Below are 21,699 nucleotides of genomic sequence, written 5' to 3' on the forward strand. Positions count from 1 at the left end.
GCAAGAAGCTTTTTCCCTGAGCAGAGGACTCAATTACTAGGGGTCATGAGTTTCAAGTGAGAGGGGAAATCTTTAGGGGAGATATATGTGGAAAGTTCTTCACGCAGAGGGTGGTGGGTGCCTGGAAATTGTTGCAAGCGGAGGTGGTAGGAGCGGTAACGATAGCGTCTTTTAAGATGTATCTGAACAGATACATGAATAGGCAGGGAGCAAAGGGATACAGATCCTTGGAAAATAGGCATAGAGGATATGGATTGGGGCAGGCTTAGAGGGCCGAAGAGCTTGTTCCTGTGCTGTAATGTTCTTTGTTCTTTTGATGCTGCCACCCAAGATGGAGTGGGGTTGGAGTTACACGAGGCCCCAGTGTCCTATAGGAGGGCTTCAGAACGGATCCCCAGGGCAACCAAATCAAAACAAAATGTTATTGAGCTGGAAAAACAATGATGAAGTCGTTTGGATGTGGCAGAACCCACTTCATGAGCCATGAGTGGCCAAGCCCTGCGCTCAGGTGCCAAACGATGACCATCTTGTCACCACTTTCTTGGAAGTCTTGGAAGGGTCCATGCTCTAACCCCGAAACTTGAGTACATCAGCAAAGCTGGCATACTCAAGGTAGTAATGAAGGCAAATGATCTGGTTATTGCGTTGTTTTTTGTGGGATCTGTAAATTGGCTGCCATATATATGTTACATTTCAATTCTGTTGGTACCAATTACTTCATTGATGGTAAGGGAATTTAGGGCATACTGAGAACAGGAAGGTACTATATAAATACACTTCTTTTATTCTCTCTCTTTGGCACCTTGGCCAAATAGTTGTTCTGTATGTTTCAGTTTAGTGGGTGTTGCCAGGAAATAACAGCCAGGCTTCAGTCAATGATTTATCTTGTTGGGATTGCTGGGAAGTGACCAATAGTAAAGGGATATTGAATCCTATTCTGGCATCATTGCTGAGCACTCAGATAAATTAATCAAAGCCTGCGGAAAGGGATTCACAACTTTCCTGTTCTACATTGTTACATCAGGGATCAAACTCCGCCCCGAGGCACTTGGGATCGAATCTGAGTCTTGTCATCAGATTTAAACCTGATTGCACCTTTAGTCATGACCAGACAGCAAAGTAACCCCATGGGCAAAATATTAACAGAACGCTCAAACATTAATGAAATAATGTAATCTCTAAATTTTAAAAGCTGTTTTCAGTAGATTTGCTACTAACAGAGAGGATTTCATCGCTAGGTTACAGAATTTTGGTGAATGACCTTTTAAAATGTTACAGGTGTTCCCTTGGTTTAGTGGCAGCATTTCTATTCAGTGCCAGAATGTCTAAAAGCGACTCAGATGTACTCAAGGAAATGGTGCACGTTACTTTCTCAAAGACAGTTAGGGCTGAATACCAAACACTGGCTTTATTAATGATGCTCAATGAATGAATTAAACAAACGCTTTAATTCCAAGGAGTTGCATTTGTACAATAGTCACTAGGAAACATTATCATCAGAGAATGTGATCAGGAAAATTTTGTAAAAACTCATCTGCCCTCTGGAATGGCTGAACAAGTCATTTAATTTCAAGGCAATTAGAGATGGACAACAAATGCTGCCCTTCCCAAAATGCCCACATCCTATGAAAGAACCAAGGAATAAAAACATGACCCCCCAGTTGGAAGTGCATCCCTTAAAATATTTCCTGTTCAAATTATGGTACAATTCCATTTTGCAAGTTATGACTGAATGAGCTTCCTCCATTCTTTTGGGTAATTCAATCCAGATCTCAGGAACTCAGGGAGTGAAAACACTTCTCCACATTCTCCCAACCCCAGGTCTTCATCTTCCCTCTGAGTCAGAGTTGTTATGGCACAGAGGTGAGACATTCAAATTCATGCCATTCCTGAACAATCAGTCAGTCCCATTCCCCATAACACAAAAGCCTTGAATGTTTATTTCATTTGGGCATCCATCCAATTTTATTTTGAAATCACCGATTGTCCCTTGTTCCACTGCACTCGCAGACAACCAGCTCAGAAGACAGTCCCACTAATGAACACATTTCATATTTGTAACCTCCAACATTCCCTTTGACCCGGGTTTTTTTTTTATCCCACCTGGTGGAAATCAAATTCAGTTACTAAACTTGAAAAATAAAGGTAGCTTCAGTGACGGTAACCATGATAACAGTTTGTGGATGGTTGGAAAACCTGTCAGGTTCACTGATATCCTTTAGGGAAGGAAATCATTTCGTCTGGGCGACAAGTGACTTCAGACCTACATTAAAGTAGTTGAATCAAACTGACCTCTAGCAAGCCACCCTGTTCCAGGCCAAAATGGAATGGGAAACAAATGTTGACCTTGTCACTGACACCTACAAACCATGAAAGAATAATTTTCAAAAGTTGTATCATAAGGTTGGTAATAATAAGACTTATGTTCATGGACAATTCATCTTAGGATGTTAGTTGATTGTTAGTTGATGCTATCAGTTTGTTTGTGTTACCAGCTTGTTCTTGTATTTGGAACTCTTGGTCCAGATAGCATTAATACTTACATTAGTACAGTAATTTTAACTTAGCATAATGTCCCAGTTGACTTCATAGAAGCCTTATTGGACACAATTTGACACCTAACCACCAAAAGAACTGCAGACTGACAGCTTAGTCATAAGTGGAATGTTTCAAGGGGGGGGGGGGGGGGGGGAGAGAGAGAGAGAGAGAGAGAGAGAGTGTATTTACTCCCAACTGATCAGTTTCTATTTCATAATGGTTAGTTATTCCTTTAAATTTCCACACACCACAGCATCTCTGAACCATAACAGCACCAACAGGCAGTCTGACCTGACGATGAAGGGGGTAAAGGATCAGTCAACACAGTTTCCAAATAACACAACCTCCCTCTTGCCATGATTTGTTTTGGCAAGTTTGAACAGATGTTCTTTAATCTGCGCATCACCAGTAGGCCATTCAACCCATCTAGTCTGTGGCAGGGGCAGAAATTACAGGTGCTCACTGCGCCTGGCATCAGCCTTTGGTCTCACCTCCAAATTTCAGCTTACCCCTAACCTGAGCTCAGAGTCTCTGCCTCCTCAATCCAACAGGAGCACTGTGGCCCAGCCTGTCTACCTGAGCAGAATGGATATCTTAAAGTCACGGGCCCTGATTTAGACCTGTCCCAGACTATGGTTGCACCAGGTATCTTTGTTCATGTCCAGAGAACCTTTGGCCTGAATGCCTCCCAATGCCAGGGACTATTACACCCCAAATACACCCAGGTTTCCTCATGGTCTCATGTCTACTTAACAATCGAGTGCAAGCACAGTGGGCTGAATGGCCTCTTTCTATAGCATAACACTTCTGTAATGAGCTTAGCAAAAAGGCTCAATACAACATATAATCAAGAGAGGGGTTAAAGTGCTGGTGGAAGAGATTTGAATTGAGCCCCATTCCATCTTCATTTAACACTGGAAGACCAAGTCCAGCTATAGAATCATAGGTTGTACAGCACTGAAACAGACCCTTTGGTCCAACTCGTTTATGCCAACCAGCTATCCTAAATATGGTAAAAACAATGACTGCAGATGCTGGAAACCAGATTCTGGATCAGTGGTGCTGGAAGAGCACAGCAATTCAGGCAGCATCCGAGGACAGGCAAGATCGACGTTTCGGGCAAAAGCCCTTCATCAGGAATAAAGGCAGAGGGCCTGAAGCGTGGAGAGATAAGCTAGAGGAGGGTGGGGGTGGGGAGAGAGTGGCATAGAGTACAATAGGTCAGTGGGGAAATGACCTGGGAGTTGCAGTGAGAGAGAGACTCCCTGAGATTCTTGTAGAGAGAGGAGGAAAACTTCTTCAAGGCAGGCATCCTTGCAAGAGGATTCGCAGTAGGGTTAAAATCAACGAGGTAAAAACAATGACTGCAGATGCTGGAAACCAGATTCTGGATCAGTGGTGCTGGAAGAGCACAGCAATTCAGGCAGCATCCGAGGACAGGCAAGATCGACGTTTCGGGCAAAAGCCCTTCATCAGGAATAAAGGCTGAGGGCCTGAAGCGTGGAGAGATAAGCTAGAGAAGGGTGGGGGTGGGGAGAGAGTGGCATAGAGTACAATAGGTCAGTGGGGAAATGACCTGGGAGTTGCAGTGAGAGAGAGACTCCCTGAGATTCTTGTAGAGAGAGGAGAAAAACTTCTTCAAGGCAGGCATCCTTGCAAGAGGATTCGCAGTAGGGTTAAAATCAACGAGGTAAAAACAATGACTGCAGATGCTGGAAACCTGATTCTGGATCAGTGGTGCTGGAAGAGCACAGCAATTCAGGCAGCATCCGAGGACAGGCAAGATCGACGTTTCGGGCAAAAGCCCTTCATCAAGCCCTTTATTCCTGATGAAGGGCTTTTGCCCGAAACGTCGATCTTGCCTGTCCTCGGATGCTGCCTGAATTGCTGTGCTCTTCCAGCACCACTGATCCAGCTATCCCAAATATGTCTAGTCCCATTTACCAGCATTTGTCCCTTATTCCCTCTAAACCCTTCCTATTCATAAACCCACCCAAATGCATTTTAAATATTGTAATTGATCAGTTACAGCACTGCAGTTTGAGACAAACTATGCACTGACTGGGCATCAAAACCTGAAATCTTGGTTATGAACAGTGCTAAGTACCACATAGCGTCACACGGTGCCACCCAGTAAAGCACGGTACCAACAAACAGGGCACTGTCCTGCACAGCAAGTTGTGCATTCGAACTCCTCGTTCTCTCGCGACCATGAAATTTGCCCTTGTGCCTCTAGAGGGTGCTGGTCTACAGAGGTGGTTAGAAAATTCACTGTTTGTCCCCCTCCTCAACAGCAAGTTAACGCTCCAAGTGTGGCCATGTCAGCCAGTGGTCCCCAATGTGAGACTGCCACCCGCCTCATGCTACGATGAGTAGCTGGGTTGATAACGCGCTGTTGCAGTTTGCTTGGACCACGCCCAGTTCAAACAGTCATTTTTTTGTCGGGGAGCAGTTTCACAAGTCACCTTGAAATGACATAGAGATACAGAGTTGAAAACTGTCGCAACGTTTGGTTACAGATTGATGGGAGAACTACAATATTAAACAATGCCAATCCCCAATGTTAGTTATATTAAATCATCGTATGATCACATCTCAAAACCTGTTAGTATTCAAAAAAAATACATTCGGAGTGAATGATTTAAAATCTGTAATCTAGAGTTCATAAGGTTCCACTGCAAATCTCAAGCAAGGCTTCTGAGGCTTTAAGTTAATTAATTGAATTTGTGGTAATGTCAGTGTGTTTTAAAAAAAGCGAATGTGTGACGTGCGTTGGTGATATTATAAAGTACTGCCGGGGGCAAAATGATTAAAGAGCGCTGGAAAAACTTCCTGAGTGCAAACTCCCTAACCTGACCATTGCTCAACTTGATCAGCAGAAACATGTCTACCATGACTCTCGCCCTTGAATCTCAGCGACCCCTGCTGGAAAGTGCTCAGAAAACTTGCTTAGAAGTCAGGTGGTGAAGCCTCTTGTGGTGGAACAGCAGTTTGAGACAGGTGGGAGATATCCAATTCATGATCTGAGCCTCGACGTCGTGACCTTTGACACCCAAATACCCAGCCTTTTATTTCTTGGAACTTGAACACCATTTTTCAGTGCAGTTGCTAAATCCTAAATCAGAACAAAGTCTGCTGTCAGTAGCAAACATGAGGTACAGCATGTACACGTTAATACAAAGTTATTTAAATTTCATTTGGGCTTTTTGAGGGTGAAAAAAATGGCATTGACAAGTTGGTTGAAGAGGAATAGCAACAATAGACTGGCAGGAAGCTAGAAGAACACAACATGCCACGCAGCATCAGAAGGTGTAGAAGTCGACGTTTCTGGTGTAACCCTTATTTAGGACTGGGAGTGAGTGTGGGGAGAACTGCAGGTAAAGGGGGTGGCGGGGGCAGGGCGATGAAGTGGCGATAGGTGAAGACAGCCTGTCGGTTTTGGAATCCAGCATCTGCAGGGTTTTTTTGCCATTAAGCAGCAGAATTCCTGTTTAAGTAAGTAGCATGGATGTTCCAAAACTTACACTGGAAAAAAATGCACCATTTAATTTCTGATTTGGAAATTCAATTCATACGTGAAATTGAACATTTCCTGAACATCCCGTCTACTGGAATTCCTCCGACTGCACCACGGAAATGCACAAAAGAGGCAGGGCCACCTTAGGAGAGGGGCGGGTAGGGCCATTTTAAAAGTTGCCGAGTGGGAGGTGGGGGGTAAGCGAACGAGAAGTGAGTGAGTGTGCGCGCATGCTCGGTCGCTTGCTGTAATCTACATCCGCGCCCTTTCCTCTCCGGCACTCGGAGTTCAGCTCCATCCACATCTAATTATCTACGTGGGGGAAAAAAAAATACAATTAATTCGCAAGCGGGGAAGAGAGGAACAGCGCCAGAGGATGAAATGCAATCAATATGAAGCGAAGGGAAAGCAGCAGTGCGGAAGCGGACGGGTGAAATTGTGAATCGAGGCGCTGGCTACAAATTGGATACTTTGTATCAAAGGGCCTGAATCGGATCACACAACGTTCCATTGAAACTGGGCGCTGCATTCATCGGTTCCGTCGCTGCCCTCGACTCTTTCTCGCTTCGTTTCATCTCGGAAATTTGTGTGCTACCTCAATACACACACTCTCTTCTCCACCCCTTCCCCCCCCCCCCTTTTTTCCCCTCTCCTTTTCTTTTCCCCCCCACCCCTGCCCTCTCCCGTCCCCAACCCTCCCCAGCACACCGAAGATGGGCGGCGCGTTCGCCAAGATATTCGGCAGCAAGGAGATGAGGATACTGATGCTGGGCTTGGACGCCGCCGGCAAGACCACTATCCTGTACAAGCTGAAGCTGGGCCAGTCGGTCACCACCATTCCCACGGTGGGCTTCAACGTGGAGACGGTCACCTACAAGAACGTGAAGTTCAACGTGTGGGACGTGGGCGGCCAGGATAAGATCAGGCCGCTGTGGCGGCACTACTACACGGGCACGCAGGGGTTAATCTTCGTGGTGGATTGCGCCGACCGAGACCGCATCGACGAGGCCAAGCAGGAGCTGCACCGGATCATCAACGACCGCGAGATGAGGGATGCCATCATCCTGATCTTCGCTAACAAGCAGGACCTGCCCGATGCCATGAAGCCACACGAGATTCAGGAGAAGCTGGGATTGACCAGGATCAGGGACAGGAATTGGTATGTGCAGCCGTCCTGCGCCACCTCAGGAGACGGACTCCATGAGGGACTCACCTGGTTAAATTCAAATTACAAATCCTAACTTCACGAGGAAGACGGCGACGCCCTGGGTTTTGTTCTGAACTGATTAGGTTGGATTAAACCTTATAGAGAAATGCTAACTTGTACAAGACCAAAAGTTTAATGAAAATGATTTTTTTTTTAATGCTTTGGGAAGGGAGGGGGAAAAAGAAATTTCACCACCGGCTAATTCTGACGTTTTCAGTGCCGGGCACAGACCAGTCAGGGCCTACACTAGAAGTGAAAACACAAGAGATTTATTAAAGGGAGGAGGTCACGTCTATTCACAGGCTATGCAATGGTGGGAAAGATTCTGCCCACTCCATTCCTTTGGAACGCTGCTGTTCAGTGACAGATCTCTCTAAAACAATTACAATCGGCTGCTTTTTTTTGTGGGGGTGGTGGTCTCAATAGGGTCCTTATGTGACACACATTGTGCTATGCAAGAGAGATGTTTAAACAGTTTCAATTGAAGGCGCTTCCTGATCTTTAACCCTTCCCCCACCCCACCCCTTTTTGATTAGCCATAATTTCTATTAATAAAGCCAAACATTTTTGGCCTAGGTTTTTATTGCCTCTTCACATTAAGATTCTGGACTGTTGTGGACAATAGTCTAGCTTCAGGTATCTGGGTGGTGGCTTGAAGTTATTTTTGTATCAGATTTATATAAAAGGAATATGTCATGCCAAGGGAACCCTTTAAGGTTTCCATTTTTCCCATGACCACACCCTCTTCAAACTAAATTGGGATTTGTTTGGGATTTTCCTCCCCCTGCCTGACCTCTAATGTAGCAAAACCAGCTAAGGTCCCACATGCCCCTCTGACTGGAAAGTGCACTTGAATATGTGTGTGTGTCTCTCTCTCTCTCTCTGTCTGTCTGTCTCTCTCTCACTCTCTCCCCTCATCTGCCAAATATTTATTACAAGGGACAAATGTCCATTCTGATGAGGTATAATGTGAGTGGGAGCCTTCAGGAGAGCAGTGGAATGACAGAGTTAAAATAAGACTGTTTCTTGCTTATCCTGATGAATCATGGTCATTACAGCATAGCAAGCCATTGAGTCCATGCCCGTTCACATTCTGAAAATTTAACAAGTTTCCATCTTCCTAAAAGAGCAGGATATTGATTTTGCACACTCCCACCAAAAAAATTGCAAAACAAGCTTTTCCCAGTATTTAATTTTGGGAGGGAGGTGCAGGAGACCATTCAACTTTGAGCTTTTCAGTATTCTGTTTTGAGCACAACTGATTGGTAGCTCTGTTCTTTTTATGTTGGCTTCATATCCCTAGATTGCCTTGCCTGAAAAATCTATTGATTTTTCATTTTGAAATTGTCCATTGTCCCATTATGATCGGCTATTGGAAGAGAGTTCCAGAGTTTTACCATCCTCTGAGAAATACTTCTGATTTTTTTTCCCTCTCTTCTCTCCTGCATAGCCTAGTTCTAATTTTAAGGTCATGTTCTCTTCAGAAGGTACCTGCTTATCTATGCTATTGAATTCCTTTTAACATTTTAAAGACCTTGGTTTTATTGCCTCTTAACCTTTGGAATGAAAACCAAGGTTTTGCAACATGTTCCTAATTGAACCCTTTTAAGACCTGGACTGTGATTCGGTTGACTGGTATGGCCCAAGCTTATTGCTTCCTGTGACGTCTCATGTTCTATACCCCCCCCCCCCTCCCACCACCAGTGGAATGGGTGTACACGTATGCATTTCAAGAGAGGATGGAATTGGGCTCTGCTATAATGCACCCCTTGATAATACTGACACTTAACTGTCCAGGCCTTGAAGGTGTCTTGAAGGAAAGGTGTTTAGTTCAATGTGCACCCTCTGGTACAGGAGGGGCTAAACCTCAAGGGTGTGCCGACTTACAAGATGAGATCTTCCAATGGTGTTTGGGTGCAAATAGTGGAGGTTTGTTTTTGGGATGTGGTTGCAAGTTGCTTTCAGAATGATTTGGGTTTTACTTGCATTTCTAAGAGGAAGTTTTACGTTAGTTCTGTGTTCTAGGGGATGGTTTCAGGTAACTTCTTCTAATATTACAGTAGAATTTAGGGTAGGATCAAACCAACCAATGCTCAAGCAAAGCTTGAATTATTCAGTTGATATAAAAGGTACTCACTCAGGGCTGTCCATAACACATTGGTCTGGATGTTCCTTTTTTCTCTGGACCTTGTTTGACAGATACCCAGGGTAACTATCGAGACCAGATGCTCCCAGAATCTATTGCAAGCATCCGCTATAGAACTTGATCCCAGCTGAGGGCTTTGGAACTACTGCCATGATCGGCTGGATTATCAACTCAATCCCACCTTCCAGTTAATGTGAGGGCTCTTGGGTAAAAAATAGCAAGAATCTTTTCCAGAAGAGAGACCAGCCCATGGCTCCCAGTGGTTTTCAGTAGCACAGTTGGAGGTGGAATTGGGGGGGGTGGGGGGGGGTGTTAAATAATGGAAAGTGAAGAAAATAATGCTATAGGCTTTTGGAATCTGTCCCAGAATCTCTATAGACATTTAGGTTCATGTGATTTTGTTTCCCCTCTGTGCTTGTGACTTGGAGCACATGGTGGTGCAGAGCTGTCAATCTACCCATCTCCCTCCCTTCTCGTTCTTGGTTCGTTTTTTGTTGCTGAAACGCTGCACTTAGTCCCTCATGGCCTGCTCTGTAAGGTCCTCAATGTCCTCTGCTAGAGCCCTTTTTAGTTTGGCCTATCTGGAAGGGGAAGAATGGTTTCCATGCAGTGCCATGTAGATACCAGTAGCTGTCATTACTGAGCATTTCCAGTCCAGTGCTTCCGGCATCTGGTGGAAGATGCAAGGTGATGCTATCAACATTTCTGTAGGTGCACAGGAAAAAGACTTTGCATTGAAATAGATACCTTGCCTTTTTTTTTAAAAAAAAAAAAGTCCTGTATTCTGAAGCCACCTTATGGTGTGCAATACTGTACTGGTGTGGAGGTGGCATCATAGAGCTGCATTTCATAGGTTTCCTGCGGATCTCCCCACCTGGGGATGGGACAGCAAGTGGAGAAGATTCATTCAGCCTATGGCATCCCTGAATTGGGGACCCATCCTCTAGATCCATTGCCTGACCTTGTTGTGATTTTACAAAAAAATGCAGGTGAAAGATGAGAATTGCAAATAATTGGGTGAGGCCAGGAAGTTCATAGCTTTTATTTTATTTAAAAGCCTCTATCAGCTTTTAATATCACAAAATGGACCTACATCAATATAGTTTCAAGTGCAAATTGTGTGCCAAAATAGGTGACTTGATGTGTTGAGGTACTTAGCCTCAACTTGCAATTTATTGAAGGTTACAGGTTGATGCTGTCCACAAGCAACAAAGTATAATGTATGTCCCCCCTCTCCTGGCTCTGTCTGTCTGCTTCATAAAGCACTGAATGACCTGTTACCTTTAAAGGATGCTGGGTGTGACCCTGCTAGGCACTTTGCACAGCAGCCTTGCAGAGTTGGCACTCAGTTCCGCAATCTGCACTGAACTGTCACAAATGGCAAGTTTTGTTTTTTCTCCAAAACCCCAGTCCCACGTGGCTACGTTTAACTCTATCAAAATTTGAAATTGGGGACTGGGTCAAACATCAGGGACCTGGCTTCAAAACCAGTGAAATCAAGCTGGGGAGGGTCGCCTCAACTTATTGGTAAGCACAGACCTGCAGTACAAGGCTGAACAATTAAGCACTGAATGTCAGTGTTGCTGCAAAATGTTTGTGTGTGAGGTGACCACATCGATAGTACAGTAATGCCTACTGTTCTGAGACTGGGGCACAGCATTAGGGAAGATGGAACATAACCTTAACTTATGTCATTGCTGACCTGGGTGATTCATCTAACCTGAGCCGCTCCTGCCCCAGGAATGTTTGGGACAATGTGAAAAACAGCTATACTCTTATTGTACATGTCCTGGGAGTGTAGAGGGAACTTTACTTTGCACATAACTTTTACTGTACCTGCCTCAGATTCTGGATGCTGATACTGGTATATAAAATTCTGCAGCACCATGATGGAACATTAAACGCTAAAGAAAATTGGAGGTTTTGGGATAAAATGCTGTAAATGTAGCCTCAATAAAGACTTGCGCCAGTTATTTCTGCAGGACTTCTCTTGATCACTTGATGCAGCTGTTTTTTATGTGTGGGGTGGGGGGAAGGAAGTTGAGGACTCGGGATTCTAGTGCAAAAACCCACCGGAATTGTTTTTTCTTGTGTTTCTGCCAAAGTTATGACAATTGGGGTGGTACAATGGAGTTGTCCCCCCCTTGTGTTCAGTCAAGGGAGTCTGGTGGCATGATACTTAATTGGTCTCTAAATGACTCTGAAAGAAAGCATTGTGCTGAAGGGTGGGATGAGCAGCTCCAACTACATGTGCTCCTGGGAATGTTATCTCTATTCCTTCACCTGTTCTGCCCTTGTCTACTTTCCCATTATGTCCACCATGTCCATATCTTTGCTGTGTGATAACATCTAAAGCCAACAGGCTCATTAGCTGAATGGATAATTCTTAATCATTGGCCAGTGGCCTTTTCCCTATCTTCCACATATCAAAATTATTTATTACCTGATATGCAAGAGATGAAATAATATTTATTATAATGTTTCAATAACCTTTCTCCCTGAGTTGCTCCCAGAAGGATCCTGGATATTACAAATTCAGGAGAATCTAGGGCAGTCCTGGAGAATTGGCACCCCAATTATGTGCCTCAGCCTTGGGGAAGGTGACTGAAGTTTATTATCCCGTGTGCAAGCTGTTCCACTTACACCTCAGAGCTGGCACTGTCTGGTGCAGTTTAGGTAGTGGGAATCCCCCTCCCTTGGTGGTGTTATCATTTTTGGTCTGTTGAGAAAAGAAATTATATGTATACTAAAAATGTTCATGGTGAATCTTCAAATTGGGAATGTGATTTTTGGGAAAAGGTATAATGCTGTTGTGATGAAAAGATGGATGCATGATGTTGGTTGCTTCTTGACCAAAGGGAAGGCAGGTGTCACAGTGCCGTGGCTTCCCTCCAGACATCTGGGAAGAACTGGCCAGGCATTTAATCCTAAAATAGCCCAAATAGAGCTGCTGATATCCACTAGAACAAGTCCACAGTGAGAGTTGATCAACAGGGGGTTGTTGGAGCTGAAAGTTGCAACATCCACAAAAGGAAAAAGCAATTGAGCTCTTTGGAGAAACTATCATTGCAGACTTTTCTTAAAGGATAATGTTCTCTGAATAAACTGAAATTCTGAAGCTTGGGTGGTTTTATTTTCTTGTGCAAATGTACTGTTTGTATAACGATCCATTTTGAGTTTATATCCAATTACCTTTGAAAGATACACCATTTAGTCTGCATCCACCACCATTTAAGGTGTGTGTTCCAAAACCAAACTTGCTGCGTTTTGTTTTTAAAGATTCATATCTCTGATTTTTGCACCACTTATCCTAAATTCATATTCTCTGGTTGCTGGGCTTTAGGACAGTGGAGACAGCTAACTCCTGTCTACTCATTAAAATGCCTTCATAATTCTGAATGTGTTTATGAAATCACCTCAGCTGTAATGAAAACAATCCCAACTAAAATCCCTTGTCTCTGATGCTATTCTACCTCAGCAGCCTCTGCCCTGTTTCCAGGGTATCAGCACTGCTTGTGAGCTTGCCCCAAGGGCAAGTTTTCCATGTGAGCATAGATGGTGAATGCTGTTAGGTTGCTCTACTGGGTGGAGCATCACATTCCCCAACCACACATCTGCCTACATGATCACACTCTCCATTGAGAATGACTGACAATTGGAAGCCCTGCCTGACCTCACCTGTCTCTCACCAGTCCTTTGACGTGTTGATATCAATTGTATTTCTAATAATACTCTTATGAGTTTACTTAGACTTATTATGACACTGATTGTTTCTGTGCTCTTTGATTCCATTCTATATTCTACACTCAGTTTTGCTATAATGTGGTAGTATTTGGTTCCATGTGATTGGATTGCCTGCTGTTCCACTCTTCAAACTGAAACCAGTTCACCTGAAGCACAATGGAAACTTGTGTTATCCATTAGTTAAATGTAAGAGCTAACTTGCATTTCTGTAGTATCCCTTACAATCTTAGGATATCTTGAAGCGCTGGCAATTGGCAGAGTACTTTTGAAATTCAGGTTCTGCTGCGCTTTAGGAATTATAGCAGCCAATTTGTACATGGCATGATCCCATAAGTAGCAATGTAAGCATCTGCTTCACTCATTCTGATTAAGAATTAAATGCTGTTCAGGGTGCTGGGGAGAGTACCCCCTACTCATTGCATTAATGCAATTGGTTCTTTTTATGTCCATTTGAGAGGGCAGAAGGGACCTCAGTTTAATATAAGATAACAGGTGGTGCTCTCAACAATGTAGCCCTCCCTCTGTCCTGCTTTGGAATGTCAGATGGGATTGTGCGCTTTGGTCTTCAGACCCAGAGGCAGAGTGTGCTGCTCCCTGAGGGAAGCACACCTATTGGTTTTCTGATCAGATGGAAGTGTGTTTGAAATAAGAAAGGCAAAATGCAAGCAATTTGTGTAGTATCTTGAAAACAAAGCATTGGAAGGCATTATAAGACAAACGTTGCTTCAAGCCATGAAAGTAGATATTAGGTCAAGTGACAACAAGCTTAATTAATGTGGTAGAAGTGTCCTAATGAGGTAGAACAAATAATGTGGAATTTAGGGCTCCGGCCACACTGAAGATGTGGTTACTATGATTGGTAAAACACTTTGAAGTGAGGCTATTCATGTGGCTAAAACTGGAGGAACAACTGGTGTAAAACCAGCCAGTTTACTTCTTTTCTCCCTCGCTATCCAAGGCCCCAGACACATCCTCTTGGGGAAGCAGTAATTTATCTGCACTTGGCTCAAATCTAGTTTGCTGCATTTGCTGCTCAATGTGGTCTCTTCTGCACTGGGGAGACAAAACATAGAGTGGCAACTGCTTTGGAGAACGGCTAGATTGTGTCAGCAAAAATGACCCCGAGCTTCTGAATACTTGACACTTTGGTGCCACCACTGTATTCCCTGGCCAACATCTCTGTCTCTGGCTTGCTGCAGTGCTGCAGTAAAACTCTGTCAGCTGGAAGAACAGTACCTCATTTTCCATCGGGGATCCTGCAGCTTTCAGAGCTCACGATCAAGTTCAATCATTTTAGGGCCTGAGCACCTTTTTATGTCCTTCTCCCAAAACCCACACATCAGGCCTTGTCATCACATGAGCTGATGCTGCAAACCACCCATTGTCAGCTATTCTATTAGCAGCTATTGATTTTCCTAGGCTTAACCATTATCCATTCCTCTGCCATTCTCGCGCGCTCTCTCTGGTCTCCATTACCACCTACCATTTAAAACTCCCCCCAACCCCATCTTCAGCATTTTCTAGCTACAGTCAGTTCTGAAGAAGGGTCCCCTTGACCTAAAATGCTTTCTGTCCACAGATACTCCTAGACCTGCTGAGTTTCTCAAGCAATTTCTGTTTTTATCTCAGACAGCTGTGGGGCTGAAGGAAACTACATCCTGCTCCTGACCACTCAGCTCTGCTGGAATGTGTGTGTGCAAGCACCCATCTGTGGACCGGATACATACAGGCACAGTCTGCTGGCTTGAAATACACTGATATGTCCATTTTACTGTGGAGGACAGCACCAGGCAATCTGACTCGGGAAATTCACACATGGAGCCATGTGGGCGACCTTTAGTCCAGAGAGCTTTATCCATCCTGTACTGATCTGTCTTATTTTTCTCTTCAACCTGTCCTGTGACAGGACACTGGGAGTCCCAGCACCCCTGCCTAAACTCCCCTGTGATTCATCTAACCTGCTTCAGTTGCTACGAGAGATTACAGCTGTGAAGAAAAACTGAGGCTCTTTCACAAACTGGAAATGAAGCAAAAAGGTTTGAAAGATTAAAGAACAAATTTTAAGAGAGCAAAGAGTAAATGATTTAACTGGTTAGTGAATTAGTAACTAGGAGGCACTGACTGAGGGTATCACGGCAGGAACAAAAAAAGGAAAGTCAGCTTTTTTTCAAAGAGACACATGGAACGTTTTAACACAGCTGCTAACATGTCAAAGTCCGAAACACGTTTTGAAATAGAATTGGGTAAATATTTGAAAAGAAGGAACAGAAAGAGGTACACAGAAAGGGAAGTGAGATGACATTAAAGCAGACAGGTTGAGTTGCTATTGCCACCAAGACCAAAAGGCCTTCCTGTGTTTAACTTTTAATCATTCTGCAATATGGTTACTTATTTCACAAAGTGGTACTCGCTTCTCTTTAAGGAAGAACACAAACCTGTTAAAGGTTTTGCTGCTGCAGGAGGAGGAAACCAGAGCCATTTTCTGACTTCAGTGACTTAAATAGAGAAAAGCAGCACAATTAATATTTTAAAGAGAAATTTGTGATTTCCTGAATGACTGATTGTGTTGTCTGGTGTGCTACCTGGACATACGATCCTGGGAGGCCCCAGTGGTCAGTTCCTGGTCTATGCTGAGAGGGTGGTTCATCAGCCTGGTTTCCTCTCCTTCACTGCAGTCCAGAGACCTTTCCCGGAATGTCTTGTGTGTCCAATGATCTGAATAGAGGACAGGATCAGATTATGCTGTACTACTCTCTCTGATGAACCAGACTGCTGATTCAAACACAATGTAAGTTCAATCTCAGACAGTGTGTGGCAGCCAGACCCACTAACAAATAGCAATGCCTTAGGAGAGATGGGGAAATGATTGGGGAGTGGGTGAGAGGCATAAAGGCACCATTTAGGAAAATAACACCATTTTTAAATTATAGACTAGGTACTGTCCCACTGCATGGAAGAAGCCATTATGAAATAGCAGGCTGGTGCTGTCTGCTCTTAATGAGTCAAATAATTAAACACTGATTCATCATTATTCTAATGTTGGATGACTCATGAGTGAATTACTAGAATTTGTCACTTTAATATTGCATGCATCTTTACATTGTGATGCACTTGAATAAAAATCCCCAGAGCTCCTTATCTGTGCAGCATCTCGCCAATATCGTAGCAGGAAATGTGAGACCGGTTCAAGTATAGGATTAAAACAGAAAAGATTAATGGGCTGTCTTCACTGGAAAAGACCACTTTTGGTCTTTAAAATTATGAAAGTGTTCAATAGGGTAGACATTGAGCAGATGTTTCCACTTGTGGGGAGTGCAAAACTAAGGGCTAAAAATGTAAGATGGTTCACAAATAAATCACATCATTTGCTGCCCATATGTAATCACCCGTTAGTAGAAGAAATTTGGTAGGCCATTTCAGGGGCAGTTAAGAGTCAACCACATTGATGTGGGTCTGGAGTCCCACATTGGTCAGGATGACAAATTTCCTTCCTTGAATGTTCTTACAACAAATCTTGAAGTAATTTTTGTTACTCAAATAGAAATCTGGAGAACACGTGTTTGAATCCCGCAACTGCAGTTTGGGAAATTGAGTTAAGCCTTCTTTTGGGGACATGAATTGAAAAGGGAGGAAAGAAAGATGGTGGTGTAGGGAACCTGCTGTGATTTTATTGAATATTACAGCAGGTTTGAAGGTGTTTCTCTAACTCATGTTTTGATGAGAAATTCAGAAGATACTGTTTTGCCCAGAGAGTGGTGAGCAAACATTATCCCTGAGTTTGCTGTAAAAACCTTTAATTAATGGATAATCAGTCTTCGTTCAATTTAATTCACTCCACATAGTATCAAGAAATGGTTAGGGGCACTGGATACTGCAAAGGCTTTGAGCCCTGACAACATTCCGGCTATAGGACTGTATGCTTATGCTCCAAAATCAAGTACAATTACAACACTGGCATTTACCCGGCAATGAGGAAAATTTTCCAGGTATGTCTTATACCCAAAAAAAAAGGACAAATCCAACCTGGCCAATTAAAACCCACCAGTTTATTCTCGATCATCAGTAAAGTGATGGAAGATGTAATTAACAGTGCTATTAAACAGCACCTGCTCAGCAATAGCTTGCTCAGCTTGAGTTCCACCAGGGCCAGTCAGCTCCTGACCTCATTACAGCCTTGGTCCAAACATGGATAAAGAGCTGAATTCCAGAGGGGAGGGGAGAGTGACAGCCTTTGACATCAAGGTTGCATTCAACCAAATGTGGCATCAAGGAGCCCTAGCAAAACTGGGTATTGGAGCAAACCCTCTGCTGGTTATAGTCAAACCTGACACATAGGAAGATAGTTGTGGATTTTGGAGATCAGACATTCAGCTCCAAGACATCTCTGCAGAGGTTCCTCGGTGTCCTAGGCCCAACCATCTTCAGCTGCTTCATCAATAACCTTCTGTCTATCATCCGATCAGAAGTGGGAATATTTGCTCATGATTGCTAAATGTTCGGCAGCATTTACAACTCCTCAAACACTGAAGAAATCCATGTTCAAATGCAACAAGATCTGGACAATATCCAGGCTTAGGCTGACAAGTGGCAAATAATCTCAAGTGCCAGATAATGACCATCTCTAATAAGAGACAATCCAACCACCATCCTTTGACATTCAATGGTATTACCATCACTGAATCCCCCATGATCAACATCCTGGGGTTACCATTGAAGAAACTGAACTGGGCTCACAATGTAAACAGTGGCCCCAAGAGCAGTTCAGAGGCTAGGAATACTACCTGACTCCCCAAAACGTTTGTCCACTATCGACAAGGCACAAGTCCAGGACTGTGATGGAATACTCCCCACTTGCCTGGATGGGTGCAGCTCCAACAACACTCAAGAAGCCTGACACCATCCAAGACGAAGCAGCCCGCTTAATTGGCACCACATCCACAAGCACTCCCTCCCTCCCTCCACCACCAAAGCTCAGCAGTAGTAGTGTGTACTATCTCCAGGATGCTCTGCAGAAATTCATTAAAGATCGCATGTTCTAAACCTATGGCCACTTCCATCTAGAAGGACAAGGGCAACAGATACACGGGAGCACCACCTCCTGCAAGTTCCCCTCGAAGTTCACCATCCTGACTTGGAAATAGGTTGCCTTTCTTTCACTGTCGCTTGGTCACAATCCTGGAATTCCCTCCCTATGGGCACTATGGGTCAACTTTTAGCATGTGGATTGCAGAGATTCAAGCTCATCACCAGTTTCTGAAGGGGCAGCTAGGAAGGGCACTAAGTGCTAGCCCAGGCAGCAACATCCATTTCTCTTTGATTAGATTAGATTTGAGTGAACATGAAAGAGAATCTCTCAACATCTTTTCTCAAAATAGGAGACTTAGCCTCAACTATCTGTTCATATGGATACCCTGGTATTTTTGGTAGAGTTCTTATACATCGGTTCTGCACCTTCTCCAGTGCCTCTATCTGTTTTTATAATATGGCAACCTGGACTATGGCAGTACTCTTAAGAGTAGTCAAACCCTTGTTCGACACAGATTTGGCATTATAACCCTACTTTTCAATTCTATCCCTCTAGAAATAAAGCATAGTATTTGGAATAGGCAAGAGAATTGGAATGCAGAGTTCTAGAGCTTGAATGAGGTGATGAAGATAGGAAGGGGTGAGAAAACATTTGAGCACAAGGATGAGAATTTTTAAATACTAGACATTGACAATAGAGGAAACAATGTAGGCTTCCAAGTGCCATGGGGTAATGGGGCAAACAAGACATACTGCAAGTCAAGGTGGATGGACTCAGGTTTAGAGAGGGTGGATGACAGGAAGTCAGTTTAGGAAAGTAAGAAAATAAATCAGTTTTTACCTAACATCTGTCCATTGTGGTTGTAGGTTAGTTACAGGAGCTCAGATCCCTGTTCCATGACTCTAAGAGGATCTGATTAACAGCACCAGTCCATTCAGCACTCAGCTAATTAAATGCAGTTGCCACAAGGAACCACTGGAGGAGCTTTAATAGCAATGTTAAAGGGACAGTCCACCATCTGGCAATCTGCCAAGCTTAAATAAGAAGACAATGAATGCTTCAAGACTGTATCCACCAACACAAGGTGACAAACCAAAATTCTCAGAATGGAGTTGGAAAAAGAGAAGGAAGTTCCTTCCAATAGATTGTAGCTCCTGAATGTCCTGATTTGTTGGCTCTCTGTAAAGGGTTGCAGTCTCTCCCACTCGTGTGGACATGGAGAAGATATTTTCACTAGTACGAGAGACTAGGACCCAAGGGCTCAGCCTCAGAGTGAAAAGACTACCCTTTAGAACTGAAAATGAGGAGAAATTTCTTCAGCCAGAGAGTGATGAATCTGTGGAACTCATTGCCATAAAAGGCTGGGAATTCCAAGTCGACAAATGTATCTGAGACAGGTTAGGTAAGTTCTTGATTAGGAAGGGGAATCAAATGTCACAGAGAGAAGGCAGAAAAATGGGCTTGACAAACATATCAGCCACAATTGAATGGGAGAGACAAAACAACTGCAGATAGAGTCATAGAGATGTACAGCACGGAAACAGACCCTTCGGTCCAACCCTTCCATGCCGACCAGATATCCCAATTCAATCTAGTCCCACCTGCCAACACCTGGCCATATCCCTCCAAATCCTTCCTATTATTATACCCAACCAAATGCCTCTTCAATGTTGCAATTGTACTAACCTCCACCACTTCCTCTGCAGCTCATTCCATACACATCCCACCTTCTGCATGAAAACGTTGTCTCTTAGGTCTCTTTTATATCTTTCCCCTCTCACCCAAGACCTATGCCCTCTAGTTCTGGACTCCACCATCCCAGGGAAAAGACTTTGTCCAATTATCCTATCCATGCCCCTCATGATTTGTGAACCTCTATATGGTCACCCCTCAGCCTCAGACACTCCAGGGAAAACAGCCCCAGCCTGTTCAGCATCTCCCGATAGCTCAAATCCTCCAACCCAGGCAACATCCTTGCAAATCTTCTCTGAACCCTCTCAAGTTTCACAACATCTTTCCGATGGGAAGGAGACCAGAATTACACGCAATATTCCAACAGTGGCCTAATCAATGTCCTGTACAGCCTCAACATGACCTCCCAACTCCTGTACTCAATACTCAAAACAGTAAAGGAAAGCATACCAAACGCCTTCTTCACTGTCCTATCTACCTGCAACTCCACTTTCAAGGAGCTATGAACCTGCACTCCAAGGTGTCTTTGTTCAGCAATACTCCCTAGGACCTTACCATTAAGTGTATAAGTCCTGCTAAGATTTGCCTTCCCAAAATGCAGCACCGCGCATTTATCTGAATTAAACTCCATCTGCCACTTCTCAGCCCATTGGCCCATCTGGTCAAGATCCTATTCTAATCTGAGGTACCCAACTTTGGTGTAATCTGCAAATTTACTAACTGTACCTCTTATGCTTACATCCAAATCATTTATATAAATGGCAAAAAGTAGTGGACCCTGCACCAATCCTTGTGGCACTCCACTGGTCACAGGCCTCCAGTCTGAAAAACAACCCTCCACCACCACCCTCTGTCTTCTACCTTTGGCCCAGTTCTCTATCCAAATGGCTAGTTCTCCCTGTATTCCATGAGATCTAACGTTGCTAACCAGTCTCCCATGGGGAACCTTGTCAAATGCCTTACTGAAGTCCATGTAGATCATCTACTGCTCTGCCATATCAATCCTCTTTGTTACTTCTTCAAAAAACATAATCAAGTTTGTCAGACATGATTTCCCACACATAAAGCCATGTTGACTATCCTAATCAGTCCTTGCCTTTCCAAATACATGTACATCCTGTCCCTCAGGATTCTCTCCAACAATTTGCCCACCACCGACGTCAGGCTCACTGGTCTATAGTTCCCTGGCTTGTCCTTACCGCCTTTCTTAAACAGTGGCACCATGTTAGCTAATCTCCAGTCTTCTGGCACCTCACCTATGACTATCGATGATACAAATATCTCAGTAAGAGGCTCAGCAATCACTTCCCTAGCTTCCCACAGAGTTCTAGCGTACATCTGATCAGGCCCTGGAGATTTATCTACTTTTATGCATTTCAAGACATCCAGCACTTCCTCCTCTTGTAATATGGACACTTTTCAAGATGTCACCATCTACATTCTATATCTTCCATATCCTTTTCCACAATAAATACTGATGCAAAATAATCACTTAGTATCTCCCCCATTTTCTGCGGCTCCACACAAAGGCTGCTTTGATGATCTTTGAGGGGCCCTATTCTCTCCTTAGTTGCCCTTTTGTCCTTAATGTATTTGTAAAACCTCTTTGGATTGTCCTTAACTCTATTTGCCAAAGCTATCTCATGTCCCCTTTTTGCCCTCCTGATTTCCCTCTTAAGTGTACTCTTACTGCCTTTATACTCTTCTAAGGATTCATTCGATCTATCCTGTCTGACCTGACATATGCTTCCTTTTTTTTAAACCAAACCCTCAATTTCTTTAGTCATCCAGCATTCCCTATACCTTTCAGCCTTTCAATCTAACAGGAA

At 43.8% G+C, this 21,699-nt stretch overlaps 1 protein-coding gene across 1 annotated transcript; it reads left to right on the forward strand.

Moving 5' to 3' along the window:
* Positions 1 to 6,284: 6,284 nt before the first annotated feature.
* LOC122542863 (ADP-ribosylation factor 6) lies at positions 6,285 to 12,526 on the forward strand. The gene has a single exon (XM_043680965.2). It carries the CDS (start codon positions 6,769 to 6,771, stop codon positions 7,294 to 7,296), a length of 528 nt encoding a protein of 175 aa, XP_043536900.1. The 5' UTR covers positions 6,285 to 6,768; the 3' UTR covers positions 7,297 to 12,526.
* Positions 12,527 to 21,699: the final 9,173 nt, after the last annotated feature.

This window comes from Chiloscyllium plagiosum, unplaced genomic scaffold, assembly GCF_037043375.1.
Source record: "Chiloscyllium plagiosum isolate Xiang-an unplaced genomic scaffold, Cpla_swu_hap1 HiC_scaffold_47, whole genome shotgun sequence".
NCBI lineage: Eukaryota > Metazoa > Chordata > Chondrichthyes > Orectolobiformes > Hemiscylliidae > Chiloscyllium > Chiloscyllium plagiosum.

Coding starts and splice junctions, on each gene's coding strand:
- LOC122542863 (XM_043680965.2), top strand. CDS start 6,769: ATGGGCGGCGCGTTCGCCAAGATATTCGGCAGCAAGGAGATGAGGATA.